Source organism: Leptodactylus fuscus, chromosome 8 (assembly GCF_031893055.1).
Source record: "Leptodactylus fuscus isolate aLepFus1 chromosome 8, aLepFus1.hap2, whole genome shotgun sequence".
NCBI classification, from domain to species: Eukaryota; Metazoa; Chordata; class Amphibia; order Anura; family Leptodactylidae; genus Leptodactylus; species Leptodactylus fuscus.
The window spans coordinates 36,285,214-36,302,850 of NC_134272.1; the positions used below are offsets into that span (position 1 = coordinate 36,285,214).

General features: G+C 42.5%; 1 protein-coding gene across 1 annotated transcript; it reads right to left on the reverse strand.

Annotated features, from left to right (window-relative positions):
• Positions 1 to 1,578: 1,578 nt before the first annotated feature.
• IDH1 (isocitrate dehydrogenase (NADP(+)) 1) lies at positions 1,579 to 16,713 on the reverse strand. The gene is made up of 9 exons (XM_075284255.1): positions 16,601 to 16,713; positions 12,396 to 12,518; positions 10,554 to 10,845; positions 8,372 to 8,477; positions 7,598 to 7,775; positions 6,617 to 6,768; positions 5,911 to 6,051; positions 3,971 to 4,133; positions 1,579 to 3,889 (listed from the first exon to the last, which is right to left on the reverse strand). Exons 2-9 carry the CDS (start codon positions 12,515 to 12,517, stop codon positions 3,796 to 3,798), a joined length of 1,248 nt encoding a protein of 415 aa, XP_075140356.1. The 5' UTR covers position 12,518; positions 16,601 to 16,713; the 3' UTR covers positions 1,579 to 3,795.
• Positions 16,714 to 17,637: the final 924 nt, after the last annotated feature.

The window sequence follows — 17,637 nt, forward strand, 5'->3', positions numbered from 1 at the left end:
CCGCTGGTATCACCAGGTACGGTTGGTGTCAATGACGGAGTAGAAAAGGAAAAACTGAACATAACTTTTTTTCCTCCTATGCCGACTAATCTGTCTACCTCATATAATTGTGAACCACCTCTTCAACAGGGATGCTGTTGACGGCTTAATGAGTTGGAAACCTTCCATACTGTACTAATATACAGGGGCTATTCTATACAGTAATGAACTAGTGTGAAATGGGTTAAAGGACGTTTGTAAAGTCCATGTCTCTCAAACCATCAACTGTTCCAGAAACTTACTTTTGTGGCTACAAACTGATTAAGCAATACCAATAGAATCTTTTCCAGATATGTAAAACAGCCTGCAAGTGTATCGGGGTGGGCGTGATTTGCCAACAAACAGTTCCAAACGTTTCAGCTTTTCTGTGCAATCTGTGCTCAAGGTCTCCAATTTGAGCCTCTGTCTGTAGGCAAATCCGGCCCTACCCTGATACAGTTACAGGAAGATTTACATATTTAAAAAAAAAAACCACACTCAGGCTTTGTCTGGCTATACACTGCACAGAGAGGAGTCTGCATCTTCTCATAAAGTATCTACTTCTGAGTAGCTGCTTATGTTATTGCTAATGAAATGCAAGCTGCTTTTCTTTTTGCGTTCAGATCTTTTTAGCTGCATCATAACCTGGATATGCAGTCCATTGTCCCTGAATGTCCTATATTATGATCATTGGGCTTTAAGTTATTTGCTATTTTACAGGTAGAAATACATGCCGAAAAAAAAAAAAAAAAACAAATAGATCAGGGGAGCAAGCAGACTGTTTTGCCTAAGATTGGAAGGCAAAATGTGCTGCAGTCATAATAGGGCTAATGGCAGCAGAAAACCTAGTGAGGTGGACACTATGAAGTATCACAGTACTTATGATTACTAGAAATCTACTATAAATGCAGATCAGATAATATGCACAAGCTTGTACATAATGGCCTAATTTCACATAGCAGAAAAACAAAACACTGCAAAATTAATATTTAGGAAAAGTGTTGAATTTACATAAGCTACCAGTATTGATGGGATCCTTGAGATGGGGGATACCTCTAAACATTAGTACTTTCTTATTTTTACCTGATATTCGTTGTCCTTATCTTGATGGCTCCCTCATTGTATATTACACTAAAAGTGTTCTAATTGTGTATGTGCACATACAATATTTTGTATTAATTATACTGGAGTAGTACGAGATAGATTTAAGATAATGGAGATATGAAGTTTAATGGGGTCCTCATTGGTTCCCCCCCATAGATATTTAAGGAGAGGGGAGAAAAAAAAAATAGGTTCTAGAATCCACTAGGTGTCCTGTCCCTGATGGTAGATATATGGGGGTAGTATAGGTCGGAGGAAGAGAGATTTTCTTTGTTCCCGCAGGACTGATACCGCTGGTAGAGATGTTTTATTCCCCACCCCCCTCACCCTTGAAACACGTTGCAAGGTCATACATGTGCACATGCGTTAAAACAAAACACAATGTTGTGCTCTTCTGTGTGAAGACATTGTGTCCCCGCTCCTGTACACATTTCTGATATGAAGTAGACTAAGACAACATTTTAGTATGAATCTGCTTTATTAAAAATATTCCAGATGATTTTCTGTAAAAACAGACACATGGATAAGGCTTGTAATACACAACTTGAGCTAGGACATTGAAATCAAAGCATTGCTTGGTTTAGATAGGCAAATACAAACCATGACTACTGCTATCAGTATACCAAAACCTGTCTTCAGTTTCTTGTATTTGCATGTTATACTGTACCAAAAACCAGATTGGTCAGCAATTGTCATGAGAAACAATTCACATGATACTGCAAGATAAACTATGATCATTTACAGGAACTGATACAAGAGACGGACGTCTGGGATCGGGAGATTTTATTTTTAGTTAGAGCACCAGGGGAGGCCTTTAAAATAAAACTGTGTGTGTGTATATATATATATATATATATACACACACACACACACACACACACACACACACATATACACGCATGCACCTCATCTCCCAGCCATTCCTGCTCTGCAACTCCTATGACCACTGCCAATCTGTATATACAGAAAGGCTACAGTGTTGAGGACAGTGACCCGGCTGCAGCCTCTGTATACAGACAGAAGGGAGCCATGATGCAGGAAGGACCGGGAGAAGAGGAATTACAAATAATATATTGTGTACATAATATATTAAAGTCTCGCCTGCTGGTCCATTAAAAAAAAAAAAAAAAATGGATATCCTAATATTGCTAATTTCTGACCATGATTATAGAGACAGCCATCTTGTCTGAACTGATGTTAGCAGCTTTACAGCAGCCACATGGGCAAGGGAACATGTAGTTTGGAGAGAATGTCTTTTCTGTGGCAAACACTTACTATATTGTCACTAGTGTTCTGGTGCTTGGGTTTATTCTAGATCTTACATTTCATTGCAATTGAAAAGTGATCTCTACCAAACGGTCCATTTATGATGCCCAGTGACTCATTTTTCTATATAGAAAATTAACATGGAAAATTAAATAATTAAAATACAGGCCTGTTCAACATAAAAATTTTCTATGAATAATGGGTATCTTTTGCAGAACAATTCCCTTCTGCAGTACCACTATAGGTATTTCCACCTTTTAGTATCTTCATGGTTTTGCACCATATACTGGAGACCATGAGATTCTCACAGCTTAAAGGCGTTCTAAACTTTCTTAAGACAGGCCGTTACAGATCAGTGGCAGTCCAACTAACAAGATCCCCACAAACCAACAGTTTATACCTGTCTGTGGCTCCAAGCATTGTTTACATGCAGGGAACTGTAGTGTAGCGACGCTCACACTCAGTGGCAGTTATTTATACTGTAACCGTATCCTATTCAACGGTGTGGCACACCGCGATCAATAAGACAGCACATGAGGACTGCATGGCAACAATACACAGAGCTGTGAGCAGATAAAGTCAATCCATAGCCTCTCTTATGGATAAGGCATCAGTTTTTAAAAATGGATAACTTCCTTTAAAAAGCTATAGTGCAGAATTTGCACTGAACAGCGGTTGTATTGTATATCTTGCATAGGCTTCCAGCTTTCCTGATTCCTTTACATTAACAGTCTCTGTTATTTCCATAATATCACAGTGATGTAAGGCTTTATAACATCGATATACACACAGTGTCCTTGCTTTACAAGAACTGGATACATTCATGACTCCGGCTGGATTGGACATGATCCAATTTCAATTACACAATGTTAATGCCTATACTTATCTGTACATTGATGAAATGCCACATATAATAATTCTCCAGCTGTCGTGTTGGATAATAAAACCTGTATACTACTGCTTAAGGTAAATCTACGTAGCACCGTGGTTCTTAATTTCTACTGTGATGTACTATTAGCAGTCTCTCGTATCATTGCAGTCAAATGTTTGGGGTTCATAGTCTCAACATGATCACTATGATGATGATGATTGGGAAGGAATATTACCTTTATGCCCTGGAAATGTCAACCTTGTGGGTAATGCTTTGTGGTCTGATGCCCATAGTGCAAAAAACAATAAAAGATTATAGCAATGCTTGAGATTTACTTTCACTCAATACATACGTCACCGAGATCCAAAGACGTTACGATCAAATTATGGAAATATAGAAGACATACTGTAAAAACAAACTAAAATGGGTGTAGGCTGATGCTTTGCATTGTATTAAAGTAAAAAGGTCCAGGAGAATGCTGTAAACTACCAGTGAAGTGAAGAAATAAACCTGAGATTTGCCTTATGAGAAGTTGGTCATCACAGCTTGGACTGAGCGTCAAGTTTCAGCTGTAGATTCTCGGCCAGTTTGTCCAGGAATTCAAAAGTATTCAGGTAATCCGCTCGCTGCACACTACAAGGAAAACAGGCGGTCAGCTTATCAATGTGCAATATATGTCTGAATGAAAGATCTGCTCAGGTACAAGATACTTACTTGGGAAGACCCTTAATGCAAGCAGCAAGATCTTTAGTCATGAAGCCAGCTTCTATTGTCTCAACGCAGACTTCTTCCAAGGCTTTAGCAAAGTTCTTCAGTTCACAGTTATCATCCAGCTTAGCTCTATGTTCCAGACCTCGAGTCCAGGCAAAGATGGAAGCTAGAAAAAAAAAAAAAAACATAATAAGTTTGTTTTCAGTGATAAAATACTTGAGCGTTTAACACAACAGATTTAAGCAAAATTTGAGTCCGGTGAGACTGTATCATGCTTATTGGATTGTTCGTGTGGCTACTGTTTAGTTGCTCAAACGAGCAGGATTTTGATTCTTATTGTTTTGCCTGAAGTTAAGGCAGGATTTTGTTTTGTTATTTTGTGCCCTAAGTCAAGGTTTACCGTATATACTTGAGTATAAGCAGAGTTTTTCAGCACAGTTTTTGTGCTGAAAAAGTCTGCCTCGGCTTATACTTGGGTCATTATGGTAATTCAGCAATATCATAGTTACAGACCCGGCATCCGGACCTGGCATACAGACACTGGGGCGGGTGCCGGGCCGCAGCATAGCCACACTCATAGCAGGAGCGTAGCAATGCTGCTCATTTCAAACTGCAAAAGTACTTACGGTACTTCTACTAGCAGGCCCGGAATACAGACCCGCGCACCCCGCATGGCTACGCTCCTGCTATGAGTGTGGCGTTGCTGCGGCCCGGTGTCTATATACCTGGTCCGGATGCCGGATTTGTAACTATAATGGCGCTGCTCTTTTACAGCGGTAATGTCGGTGCTCCCTGCAATCATGCCTGCAATCGGAGATTGCAGGCATGAGCTAGGACATCTCCGCTGTAAGTGTTTCAGCGGAGATGCTCTACGATGTCCCGGTACGAGGGGTCGGGGCAGGTGCCACCATGCTGCTGGAGGGAGGAGGGAGCGGGCACGACCACTCTCTCAAGTACGATCCTTTAGATAGGAACTGCGGCCGGCCACCGGCAGAAGCACTTCTGCCGGGGATTCCCCTCAGCAGTGCTGCCGGCTGCAGTTCTCCTTCAGGTCCAGCCAGTTGGGGATTCCCCTCAGAGCTCTTGCCAGGAATTCTCCTCAGAGCTCCTGTAAAGGCTTCCCTGCCGGCAGTGATTCTCTTTTGCAGGCTGCTCTATGAAGCCTTCAAAAGAAATGACAATTTTTGCAATGTATTGCATCAGTGATCAGACCCCCTGGGGTTCAAGACCCCTTAGGGGGTCTTATAAATGCAAAAAAAAAAAAAAAGTAAAAAATAAAGTATTAGTACTAGTAAATAAAAAGTATTAAAAATTCAAATCCTCCCCCTTTCCCTAGAACACATATAAAACTAATACTGTGAAACACATACACGTTAGGTATCCCTGTGTCCAAAAACGCCCGCCCTACATACCTATAAATATATTTTTCCTGTACAGTAAATGCCGTAGCGGGAAAAAAGTTGTCTAACTTAACTTAAATATGGTGACCATTCAGGAGTTCAGCAGAGACCTTTATGGTCAGAGTTTTATCCACTAGAAGTAACAGAATGAATGACAGCAAGCAGAGATCTAGAAAAAAGTCAGGAATTGATACAGAAAGTATATTGGAAAATTGTACCGGTATATCCTTTTATTGTACAAAGAATAACATTTGTTTCTCAATATTGGTCTGAAAGTGGCCAACCCCTTTAAGGAGTTTAGAAGGTGGGGAGTCAAAAAAGAAAAGCAAAAAATTCCTCTGGGCAGGATGGAGTTAAAAAGGGGGTGGGAGGCTAGCTGTGCTACCAACTCTCAGACAGGGGCATGTACACACTAGTTATTCTTCTGAGCACTCAATATTAAGCATTAGCAGCACTATAACACAGATGGAAAGGCAATGTACTTACAATGTTACACTTTTTTCGATTAACTAGCTTTAATGTTAGTTTTCCGATTTCACTTACCAATAGGATTAGTAGAGGTCTCCTGGCCTTTCTGATGCATCCTGTAATGGCGGGTTACAGTGCCATGTGCTGCTTCAGCTTCTACAGTCTTGCCATCAGGACAGATGAGAACACTGGTCATCATTCCCAGGGATCCGTAGCCTGCACCAAGACAGATACATCTCAGTTCTTCACCCATAACCATACTTGCCAACTTTGTAAACCATTTTCAGGTAGAAAGGCAATACTAGCATGTGCAAAACAGCAAAGTTCACAGTTCAAAGTACACAGGACTGCTTCACACAGTATATTCCCCTATTAGTGGCCCCAACACAGCGTGCGTTCATTACATCATTATTGTCTGCTATTCCATTTCAGCATAATAGGAAGACTGAAAGTTGCTCTGCTCTGTAGACCTGATACCCTATGTCTATGTAATAATCCAGGAAGAGTAAGGGTTATCAGGCATAAAGAAGAGAGCAGCAGTCTTATTATTTAGGACGTCTTTTCCACCACTAGGGGCCAGCAGTCCGTGGAGTAATCCAGGAGCCCTGTGCTGAAACTGCCAGCAACACACGAGTTATCTCCTTCAAGTAAAAAGAGAAAGGACTCTACAATCAAATTAGCAACGTTGTCTCAAAAATCAGCCCTTACAAAAAAAAAAGATAATAATTTAGGTAATGCTTCCAATAGATAAAATAGCAGTCTTCATCCATTTGTTTCTCACCTTGAGCAACCGAATCTGACTGTACATCTCCATCATAGTTCTTGCAGGCCCAGATGAAGCCACCCTCAGATTTTAATGCTTGAGCCACCATATCATCTATAAGCCTGTGCTCATACCAGATCTTCTTTTCTTCAAACTGGGATTTGTACTCTCTGTGGGAAAATATTATATATGAAAAATGCAACATTAAGGTATGTTCACACAGAGATTTTACTTATGTGGATTGTGGAAAATCCCCATGACAAAACCATGTGAAAAAATACCCACAATAAAGACCCATTATTTTCAATGGGCAAACGGCTTCATTTTTTTAAAGCACATGGAGCTGAATGCTTGTTCTTTTCAGAATGACAGGGCTCTATGTGAACATGCTTTTAGAAAGGGGCCACACATTGTGAAAAAGCTGTGTTTTTTGTTGCAAATTTTGAGGCATACCTTTATCCGACAAACACCATAACAGTCAATAGGTCTAGTTGGGCTCCATTGGTATCTGCTATTTTAGTGATCTGTTTGTCGGTTGTTCTGGTCTTCTGACGGACAAGAACAATGGACACCTCAATGCTAGTGTGAACCTCACTATCTAGTGATTATTACCTTGTCGCCATTTCTAAGTGTAAAATCATGTGCTTCAATACTCTCTATACTACAACTGACAGTAAAGCTCCAGCGGTAGTTATAGTCATATACTTCCAGGTATCCATAGCCAACAAGAAATCTCTGCTGCAAAGCTGCTATTGCATAAAACACAAGCAGCACAGGGCAGGTTACAGATAGCTACATAGCTCTGTCTCCTGCAGGCACTCTATGGTCAACAACAGGACAGTGTCTTCGAGTTCAGAATGGAGGAATATGCGAATCATCTACATGGCACAGCACTGGAGCATGTGAGTCTTCATACATAGCTAAGAGGTACACTTTACATATGTACTGGCTATCACATGACTGTTCAGTGGTAGATAATGAATGGAAATACATATATACTTCTCATATATCTCCTGGAAAATGTCCTTGAAGCGTCCATCGTATCGTTTGAGAATTGTGTTTTTGGTGCTCATATACAAAGGCCATGCTTTAACCAATGCCATCTGGAAGGAGCTGTGGGCAAAATCTCTAATGGATTGATCAGTGTTGTACATTCCAAGGGCAACGCCACCACACTCTGCGGAACATAAAAAGGAGATTAATCTCAAAGAATAGAACAGCGCTGAAGGTTACATGTAAATACAGAGTTCAGGCTAACTTCACATATGTACCATGGTCTTGCCAGGGAACCAAATACCAGAGACTGACTGCTGAAACAGCGGTCACACATACACAGGCAGAGCCCATTGACCATAATAGGGTCCGCAGGGTGTGCACCGTAGAGTGGCGGAGAAAAAAGTCCTCCATGCAGGACTTTTCTCTCTAGCAATTTTCAGCAGTTTTGGTGATGGAGTCTCCGGCAGGGATGTGAGCTTAGCCTTACAGGTTCCACACAGTGCTGCAAACAACCATTGACATCTGGGAATCAGGATTGTCCAACTTTAACTCTCAGGACAGAATTGTTGCAAACATTTTTGCAATTCTCTCATGCATCTCAATTGGCTTGCAGAAATCCCCTGAAATTCCAGCCAGATTAACAGAACAGATTTTGTTTGCAGCAAATCTCCCAGGTGTGAATACACCCCTAGAGATGCTTTTAGAGGTGTTCACACTTTTTTGCATATACAGTATGATAAAGAAAGCCTTTCTGGCCACACATTAACTGAAACTAACCTTCAAAATTATGTACAACATATTTAATAGGTTCACCGCCAGCTTTAGGAGTGAATGATATTTCCACTGTGCCTGGCCCAGGAACAACAAAGTCTGTGGCTCTGTACTGTAATTGAGACAAACAATGTTCACTAAAATTACTCAAAAAAAAAAAATCAACATTTTTTTCTTTACAAGTGGAACACAGTAACAAAGAAAAAAAACCTTAAAAGTATATGTGACATAATGCATAAAAAGTAGACAATGCTCACAAAGAAGAGTTGAGTGTTTCAAGCAATAAAACTATATCTCAGTAGGACTTTCTGCATATTTATTAAAGAGGGTGTTTGGACTTTCAGAGCGAAGGTTAGGGTACAAGCTGTGTCATATATCCAGAGGAGGGTCACAGCATTAGTTACACTTTAATGGCTTAATCGTTAAATATGTGGAGCTGAGAGATGAAGAGATCTTCTAGAATGAGCACACTGGATGTGTCCAGGACAGCAGATAACATTTGGTTGTGTAGGATTTACAGAAAATCAGCAAGAAAGTTATCGTAAACCCCTTGTCTGGTGCTTAAAGAGGACCTTATACCTCCTGGGGCACATGTGGCGTAATACACCGCTAGAAAGACGGCAGTGTGCTGAATTCAGCACTCTATCGGCTTTCACGTTCTGTGCCCCCGGTGAAGAGCCATCGGTGCCGGAACGGGAGAGCCGATAGTGCGCTGAATTCAGCGCACTGTTGGCTTTCTAGCGGTGTATTACACCACATGTGTCCCAGGAGGTGAAAGGTCCGCTGGAATCACACATGCAGTTTTTTTTTTTAAAAAAAAAAACAGGTGTGGATACAAAAGGTGTTATACTTTACACAGCAACTTTTAACTCACTTTAACTCATATGCTGTTTTTTTTCTACACCAATGAAAATGACACCAAACAAAAAAAAATAAGGTTTTTGTTTTTTAAATGCTAGGTTCACTCTAGCGTTGTGTTCTCCGTCATTGGGGTCTGCGGGGGGATACACAGACACCAGCAGACCCAATTGACTTTAATGGGGTCCACCGCTTTCAGTGGACCGATTTTCAGCACAAAGGTGAAATATAGATGTGCAACACCACCTTAGGCTTAGGCCACACATTGCAGAAAAGCAGTATTTTTTGGAAAAGCTTCTTTTATATTAACCATTTCTTTTTAAGACACTTTTAGCTCAAAAATAGAACCATCTCAAAACAAGTCACCTCTGCCTTAGGCTGAATTCAGATGACAGTGAAAAACGGCCATGTGACATCCGTTTGTATCGTAGTGACCAACACGGCCATTTTTCATGACCTTAGGCTGCTATTACACCAATAAAATTGACTAACGCTGATCAAAAAGGCAAAACACCTGTGTGCTTTCCGAATCACTTGTCGTAACCCAAGCAAAGACCGCATGTGTAATAGCTTTCTTATTGTCGCCTTTCCTTTATTGTTTTTTTTTTCTTGATCCTTTCCTGGCTTTGGTACAAGAAACAGCATCAGAAACTTCCAGAAAAGCAGAATGCATTTTTAGCCTAAGGCTTCTGTTGAGCGGCCAGAGATAGCAATGGTGGCTTGTTGACTACTCCTTCACTCATGTTAGTGAATGGAGCCGCACTGCGACCTTTACCAAGAAGTCAAGCAACGGCTGACTTTTTTTGCAATTAAATGTTGTGGTCATGTCATCCTTGGGATCGCAAAGCGACTCCACTTAACATGAGTGAAGGAGTTGCAGGGCGACATAGCCATCTTTGATCTTGTGACAGGAGTCGCAGCCAAAGTTGGAGTGTAGCCCTAGCCTTATAGTTAGAATTACTATCAGGACCCAACCCAAATAAAAAAGTTTGGTATGTACTAATGGGCACATTTAAAAGGGCTATCCACTGTCTAAAAAGAAAAAAAAAAATAATGACAAGTAGCTGCTGAGGCTACGGATTAGCTCCAGAGGTCATTTACCCTCTGCTTGGGTGAACTAGGGGGACCCCCAGAGATTGATGAGGGATTAATAGGGTAGTATTTTTCTTTCTACATTTAATTAACTTAGCACTTTTCTTTTAGCATCAGGGTAGCCCCCGGAGATTTCTTTTAAGTATGACCCTGCATATTTTATGGCTGAATGAGAATGGTGAGAAAATATTATAGACAGTTGATTCTACTTCTGAATGAAGAAAACGTGCAGTTTTACCTGATCCCCATAAGCATGACGGCCAATGATGATGGGCTTGACCCATCCAGAGACAAGCCTAGGGATGTTCTTGCAGATGATCGCCTCTCTAAACACAGTTCCTCCTAGAATATTTCTGATGGTTCCATTTGGGGACTTCCACATTTGCTTCAACTTAAATTCTTCAACCCTATTCTCATCGGGGGTAATGGTGGCACACTTGATTCCAACATTGTATTTCTTGATCGCTTCAGCAGCTTCGACTGTGACTTTATCATCAGTTAAATCTCGATTCTCCATCCCTAGATCATAGCTATAAATTCAGAAACGGATTGTTAATCCAGATGCAATGCTTTTCCTATACTGTATTATAAAGAGTCCAAGATGCCACAAATCACGAAATAACTCTTATTTGCTATATAAACCTATGTGATACTAAAAATATCAAATCAAAACTTTCCTCAACTTCTAGATTATAGCGTATATGGCAGCAAGTGCTTTGTGCTTCCATTTTCCCCTTATCTTGAAGTTTAAAGGGATTCTACCATTAAACTACCTTTTTTTCTAATGAACATCGGAATAGCCTTAAGAAAGGCTATTCGTCTCCTACCTTTAGACGTGGTCTCCACGACGCCGTTCCGTAGAAATACCGGTTTTAACCGGTATGCAAATGAGCTCTCCGCAGCAATGAGGGTGCGCCCCAGCGCTGAAACACCGATGAGCGCGTCCCCATTGCTGCCCAGAGCTCTTTCCTGCGCCGCCTCCTTCTTCTTCAGCAACTCCGCCTCTTCTGGCTTCTCTTGCTCTTGTAGTTTTATACAGGAGCATAAAGAGGCCACCCCAAAATGGCCGCCGGCTCCTGTATTAAACTGCAAGAGCGGCTACCCAAAAATGGCTGGCGGCCACTTTTGGGTAGCCGCTCTTGCAGTTCAATACAGGAGCCGGCCGGCGGCCATTTTTGCCAAGGTTTTCACCCTTGCCAATTCAGAAGGTGATAGCAGCTGCATACCCACAGAGTTCGCCCAATAAATACAACTATAAAACCCACTCAATTTTAGGCATTTTCTGTCATGATGGTATTTAAGAAATCCACTAATGATTTCCCAGAAGAGAAATCAGATGCTGACATATTATATGGCCTCCTACCTGTGTTACTATTAGCCCCATATGCCTACAAATATAGATTGCAATATGTTTGGCTACATTGTGTTTCATAAACAAGTCTCAGCATAAATAATGAAGAATTAATATGCGCTGATAATCCAGCAGCACCGCCATGCCCAACCCTGTGAACTTTTCCCTAGAGGTAAGAAGATAGTTATAGATTTGGCTGTTTGCTAATGCAATACTTGTAGTAGAAAAGCTGGTTCCTTCATCTGTTCAAAGTCTCTGCACGATAACCTAAACAGGTTCAATTACACATCGGAGAGTAGAGCAAAGGCTCCCTCCGCAAACAGTGTGTTTAGAGGTAAGGAAGCCGGCCTACCTGGCAAATTCTGAATTCAATAAGAAGGAGGGTTGAGGACAATGTCACCTCCATAGACTACACAGGCCACGTGATATCATGCCTATTGGTTACATGGCCTGTTTGCAGCTCAGTCTATAATGTAATTATATTATCGCTAAAGGGGTTATTCAGGTGCTTTAAATTAACCTTATTGCTTCAGGCTTTTATTGAAGTTGGCTCAGGGGGCTCTGGGCTGGTTCCAACTCCTTGTCATGAGATCGAAACCTAGCCCTTTCCCTGTGTCACTCTGAGCCCTTTCCCCTGTTTTCACAGGTAAGTTACTGGTTTCCATCAGGGCCGGCTGACTATAGTAAAGGTAACAAAGTGACCATTTATGAACGTTGTCAATGACCTACCTGTGTAAATCCAAATCCACATAAGGAAGAATGAGCTTGTCCTTAATCAGATCCCAAATGACACGCGTCATCTCATCTCCCTGCATCTCCACCACAGAGCCACCTTTGATTTTCCTGGACATGCTGGATGGGGAATAAAGAAATAAAGCATGATGCGGCATGATGTAATGCTACAACGTATCTTATCATTCTGAATGGGAATGTAATATACAGTAGAGACTGTACTAGCTAGGCCTCATTGATAATGACGTGCTGTGAAATTCAGTTTATAGAATTATAGATTAAAAGGGTTGGCCAAGAATTGGACCATCCAATAGGGTGGCCATAGGAAGTGTAAAATAATAAAGAGGAAACAAACCTGTTGTCAGCGCCCTGTTGCCCGCCACCAATGGCTGCTACCTGTCCTGTACCTCATGTAACCCCTGAGACCAACCAGTGGCCTCATCAGTCACTAAACGGGGACTAGTGACGTTCTACTGATCTCAAGGATCACGTGAGGTGCAGGACTTTTTCATTCACTCACTCAGTGTGAACCAGAATGGACATCAACGATGGACAATGGAGCGCAGGGGACAACCCCTTTAATTGTTACTGCAGATTTTATCCACAGTTTTCAGCTGCAGCTAAATCCATACCCTAGCCCTGGCTAGTTTTTTTTTTCCTTGGAAAACTCCTTCAAATCTTTGCACATTCTGGGATTAGTTGTCAAGTGGGTGGTCCTATCAGTGACTGGCAGCTCTGTATGCACACATGCAAGACTAACACACTAAGGAGGCCCGCCCACTTGACAACAAAACCCAGAATGAGCAGATGAATACATGATAAGTTATACTGAATCTAAACGCAAGATGGTGTTCTGTATAATGTTCCCTGTTGCGGGTTTGTCAGTTATCCTTTAATCCATTTGGACGTAACCTTTAACCTATACATTCACCATTACGCAAAAACCATTATTCTGCAGTATTCAAAAATGAGTGGAGTAGTGCAGAGATAAGATTAGAGTAAGGATTCCTGGTAATGTATACAGGACACATAGATAAAGACATTTACACTACACATAACTAGAATCCTTACAATCACTTGGAAATATCCCAGCACGATACACCAAACACTACACTATAATATTAAAAATGAATACTTTACATGCTGGTGCACCACAATATATCCATTAAACCTATTACATACAATGGCCCAGATTTACTAACAGTGTAAACCAGGTCTGAAAATATGCCAGATTCATCTCAGTGCCTGATGCTAGAGGTTAAAGGGGCTGTGTATGGGCCCCTTCACATGGAGTTTACGCTCCGTGTATTCTGTACATTTTACAGGTGTAAAAATACACATGTAAAATGTAGATAGCCATTGAGTTCAATGGCTTTTTCGTATAACGCACTTTTTTTTGTGCACGCGCAAAAAAACGCGCGTTATATGAACATGCTATTGAACTCAATAGCTAACTACATTTTACACATGCATTTTTACACCTGTAAAATGTACAGAATACACGGAGTGTAAACTCCGTGTGAAGGGGTCTATACACAGCTGCTGCTGAGCACTCAGCCCCTCCCTCCCCCCTGAGAGCAGGCAGCTACTTCACTTGGGAACTGAGCAGATAAGCACAGTGGTCATAGAAACTGAGTGTAAACAAAATCACGGACGCAAAATAACGCGGCGTTTACGATCCATGCTCCTATTGAAATCAATGGGAGCGTTTACGGCCCGCAACATCTCACACGGCGTATACGTGCCACATCATGCGGCACGTTACTCCGTGTGGACTCCCCCTAAAGGAGCGGCGCTACAGCCCTGACTGCTGTATAATGGTAGCACCAAGGAATTGCAGCACCATTCCTATTACCTGAATAAGGGCAGTCTGCACGCTCACCATCTACTGCACCAGCGCCTGGAGGCTGCCAGAGTAGATGTTCTATGCCAGCTTCAGATATCTGATCCCCTCGGATCACACACTGATGACCTATTCTGTAGATAGGTCATCAGTGGGAAAAATTCATTTGGCGCTAGAGAACCGCTATAAGGTTGTTGCCTCGTGGCGGAAACACCCCGCAAAAACCGCAGCGATATACAGTTATTGTATGTGGACAGGATTCTAGCAAATTATCCACACACTGCAGAAAAATAAGCGTAATGGAAACACTACAATTTCCAAAAACATTTTTGATTTAGAAATCTCAGCACGTCAATTACACCTACGGAAACGCTGGCGGTTTCCCTATAAGTATAAGAAGGAAGTCTACAGAGGTTTCTGTGAAAAGCAATGTGGGAAAAACCTTGATGCGGTTCTGTGACGTTTTTCACAAAGCACTTCTTTTGCTCCGGCCCGCTACGTAGGGCCTTAGGCCTCACACTGCGGAAAAGCTTCTTTTCTTGTAGAAGATTTTGCTGTGTTTTTGGAGCCAAAGCCAGGAGAAGTATAAAAGCTTCCTATATATTTCCCATTCATTTTTTAGTCACTCCTGGGTTTTGCTCTAAAACTGTAACAAAATCTGCAAGAAAAAAACTGCCTTTCTGCAATGTGGAGCCTTAGCCTAAATTTGGCCTATCCTTATGTCTAGCCTAAATTTATACCAACTTTTTAATTGGCCCACTTTGAATCACAATTTTACAACGTTTATGGCCTCCTTTCCGAGAAGCCACACCACATGTCTAGCAAGTCGAAAAAATTGTAGCTCAAATTTGATGCGCTAAGATGCGCCCAATTTATGCCAAAGTCTTGTCATAACTACAATAGTAAATCGGAGACAATGTATTTACAACAGAGGGCTGCAGAAGAGAGATTTAGGCCTGGTTCACATCTGCGTTCGGTATTCTGTTTGGGGACCCCCATAACGGAATACCGAATGCATTAAAAAGCGGTGAGCAATGAAAGTACACGAACACCATAAACTATAATGGGGTCCGTGTATTTTCCGTGCACTGTTGACACAAGTTATGCAGAGAGAAAAGTACCAGTACTTCATGACCTACTTTCCTCTCTGCATGACTCGTGCATTATAGTCTATGGTGTCCATGTACTTTCATAAACTCACCACTTGTCAATGTGTTCGATATTCCATTCGGGAAGGGGGTGGTGTCCCCAAGCAGACTCCCTGAACGGAATACCGAATACAGATGTGAACTGGGCCTTAGTAGATACAAATAATCACCTAACCAACGAATGTCTTCTAGTCATAAAGGCCGGGTTCACACCTTGCAGCATTTGGAGTGAAGAGATTACAGTGCATGTGAATGGAATTTCTAAAATCCTATTTATGCAGCAGTAAAATCCATTCAGATATGTAGGGGCAGCTCTGGGGATTTTTTTTTTAAGGCTTAGTCCATCATCATATTTGCAGATTTCATGCATTTGTGCAGGTCACAGGGAAATTCTGATGCGCATTATAAGATTTTCAGTGCAGATGTCTGGTGGAAAATTTCCAGCAGTATCTGAACACAGACCTACATGTAGAGATCCGATCGGCATGAATACATGAGACTATGCTGCAGGGTCTGCTGACAGATCTACTAGGGAAAGGCTCCATAAATATGCCAAGAACACCATGACAATGATCTAGAAGCTCTCCCTGTAATGTGCCCCTTACCACACAAAGCTGGGCACATTAACCCTGAAATATCCAAGAGCTCCTGCACATAGAGCATGACATTGCAAGTTCTGCCTGAGGAGCCCATTGACTGAAGGTAACAGCCCCTGCCACTCCCAGACAGAGCACAAACAATCATGGCTGCCTGCATTACTAATCTATGCTGATACACGGTCTTTGCAGGTGCACATAGAGAGAGGGTCTGCACACGACCCTTTACTGCTCGGTCAATACGTCAGTGCTAAAATAGCCCCCTCCTATGAATGACCCCTAGTGTAATGTAAGTGCCCTCCATTCTGTAGGAACTAACCCCTCCCTGCTGACGGCGCTGCACACACAGGCAGCACACACAGGCAGCACACACAGGCAGCACACACAGGCAGCACACACAGGCAGCACACACAGGCTGGCACACATACAGGCAGCACACACAGGCAGCACACACAGGCAGCACACACAGGCAGCACACACAGGCTGGCACACACAGGCTGGCACACATACAGGCTGGCACACATACAGGCAGCACATACAGGCAGCACACACAGGCTGCACACACAGGCAGCACACACAGGCAGCACACACAGGCTGGCACACAGGGCCACATACCTGGCGGTTGGTGCTTGTAAACGGCTGAGACAAAGGCCTGATCACTGCAGACTTGCAAAAGAGCCACGAACCGTAGTACAAGGCAACCGCTTCCCAGATCGCGCCTCTGATCACGCCCCTTTCCCCAGCTGATCCACCTACAACCAATAGTTGTTACACTGAGTAAGACAGCTGACCAATCAGAGCTCCACACGAAATCTGGCACCAAGAGATGGGGGCGGAGATCTAGCAGAAGAAGGCGTGGCTTGGGGTGTGCAGACTCTCCAACACCAAATTATTTCCAAGGAGAGGGCGGAACTCTGAAGGGGGCGTGTCCTAGCGGCTAATAACTAGGGGAAAGTTGACAGCGATGCATCTTCTTAAAGGCGCCGCAGCAGTTTTTGTGTCCTATTAGAAAATAACTTTATTGTTAGTGACTTTTTATATAGTTTTTAGAGATGAGCGAGTAGTGAAATATGCGAGATTCGTTTCGAAGTAGAGACTCAATATTCAACTACTCGATCAAATATCAAATCCCATTATAGTCTATGGGAAAAAATGCTCGTTTCAGGGGAAACCACTATTCAACTAAAGGAGAGTCACCAAGTCCACGAGTAGCAGGAGGAGAGTGTTTAGGAGGAGCGAAGTGTAGTTAAAGCACCCGGACCCCATAGACTATAACGGGGTCCGTGTGCTTGCAGCGCACTTCCCGCACGAATGATTCGTGCGGGCAGTGCACGGCAAGCACACGGACCCCATTATAGTCTATGGGGTCCGTGCGCTTTAACTGCACAGCGCTTGCAGTTGTGCTGATATTCCGTTCAGGCGGGGTCCTCCAAAGGACTCCTTCCGGACAGGAGGCAAGCGCTAATGTGAACTGGCCCTAAAAGCAAAGTGGAAGGAGTAGGACACGGTGCGGGGAGAATGATAGACCTGCAGGATAGTATTGCAACATCCCTCCTGCAGAACTGTATAGCATTCGGCCAATCAATAATGGGGAATTCTGTACCGGATTCCCCGTTTAAGAGCGATGAGGGCGATGGCGTGTGTACCAACAG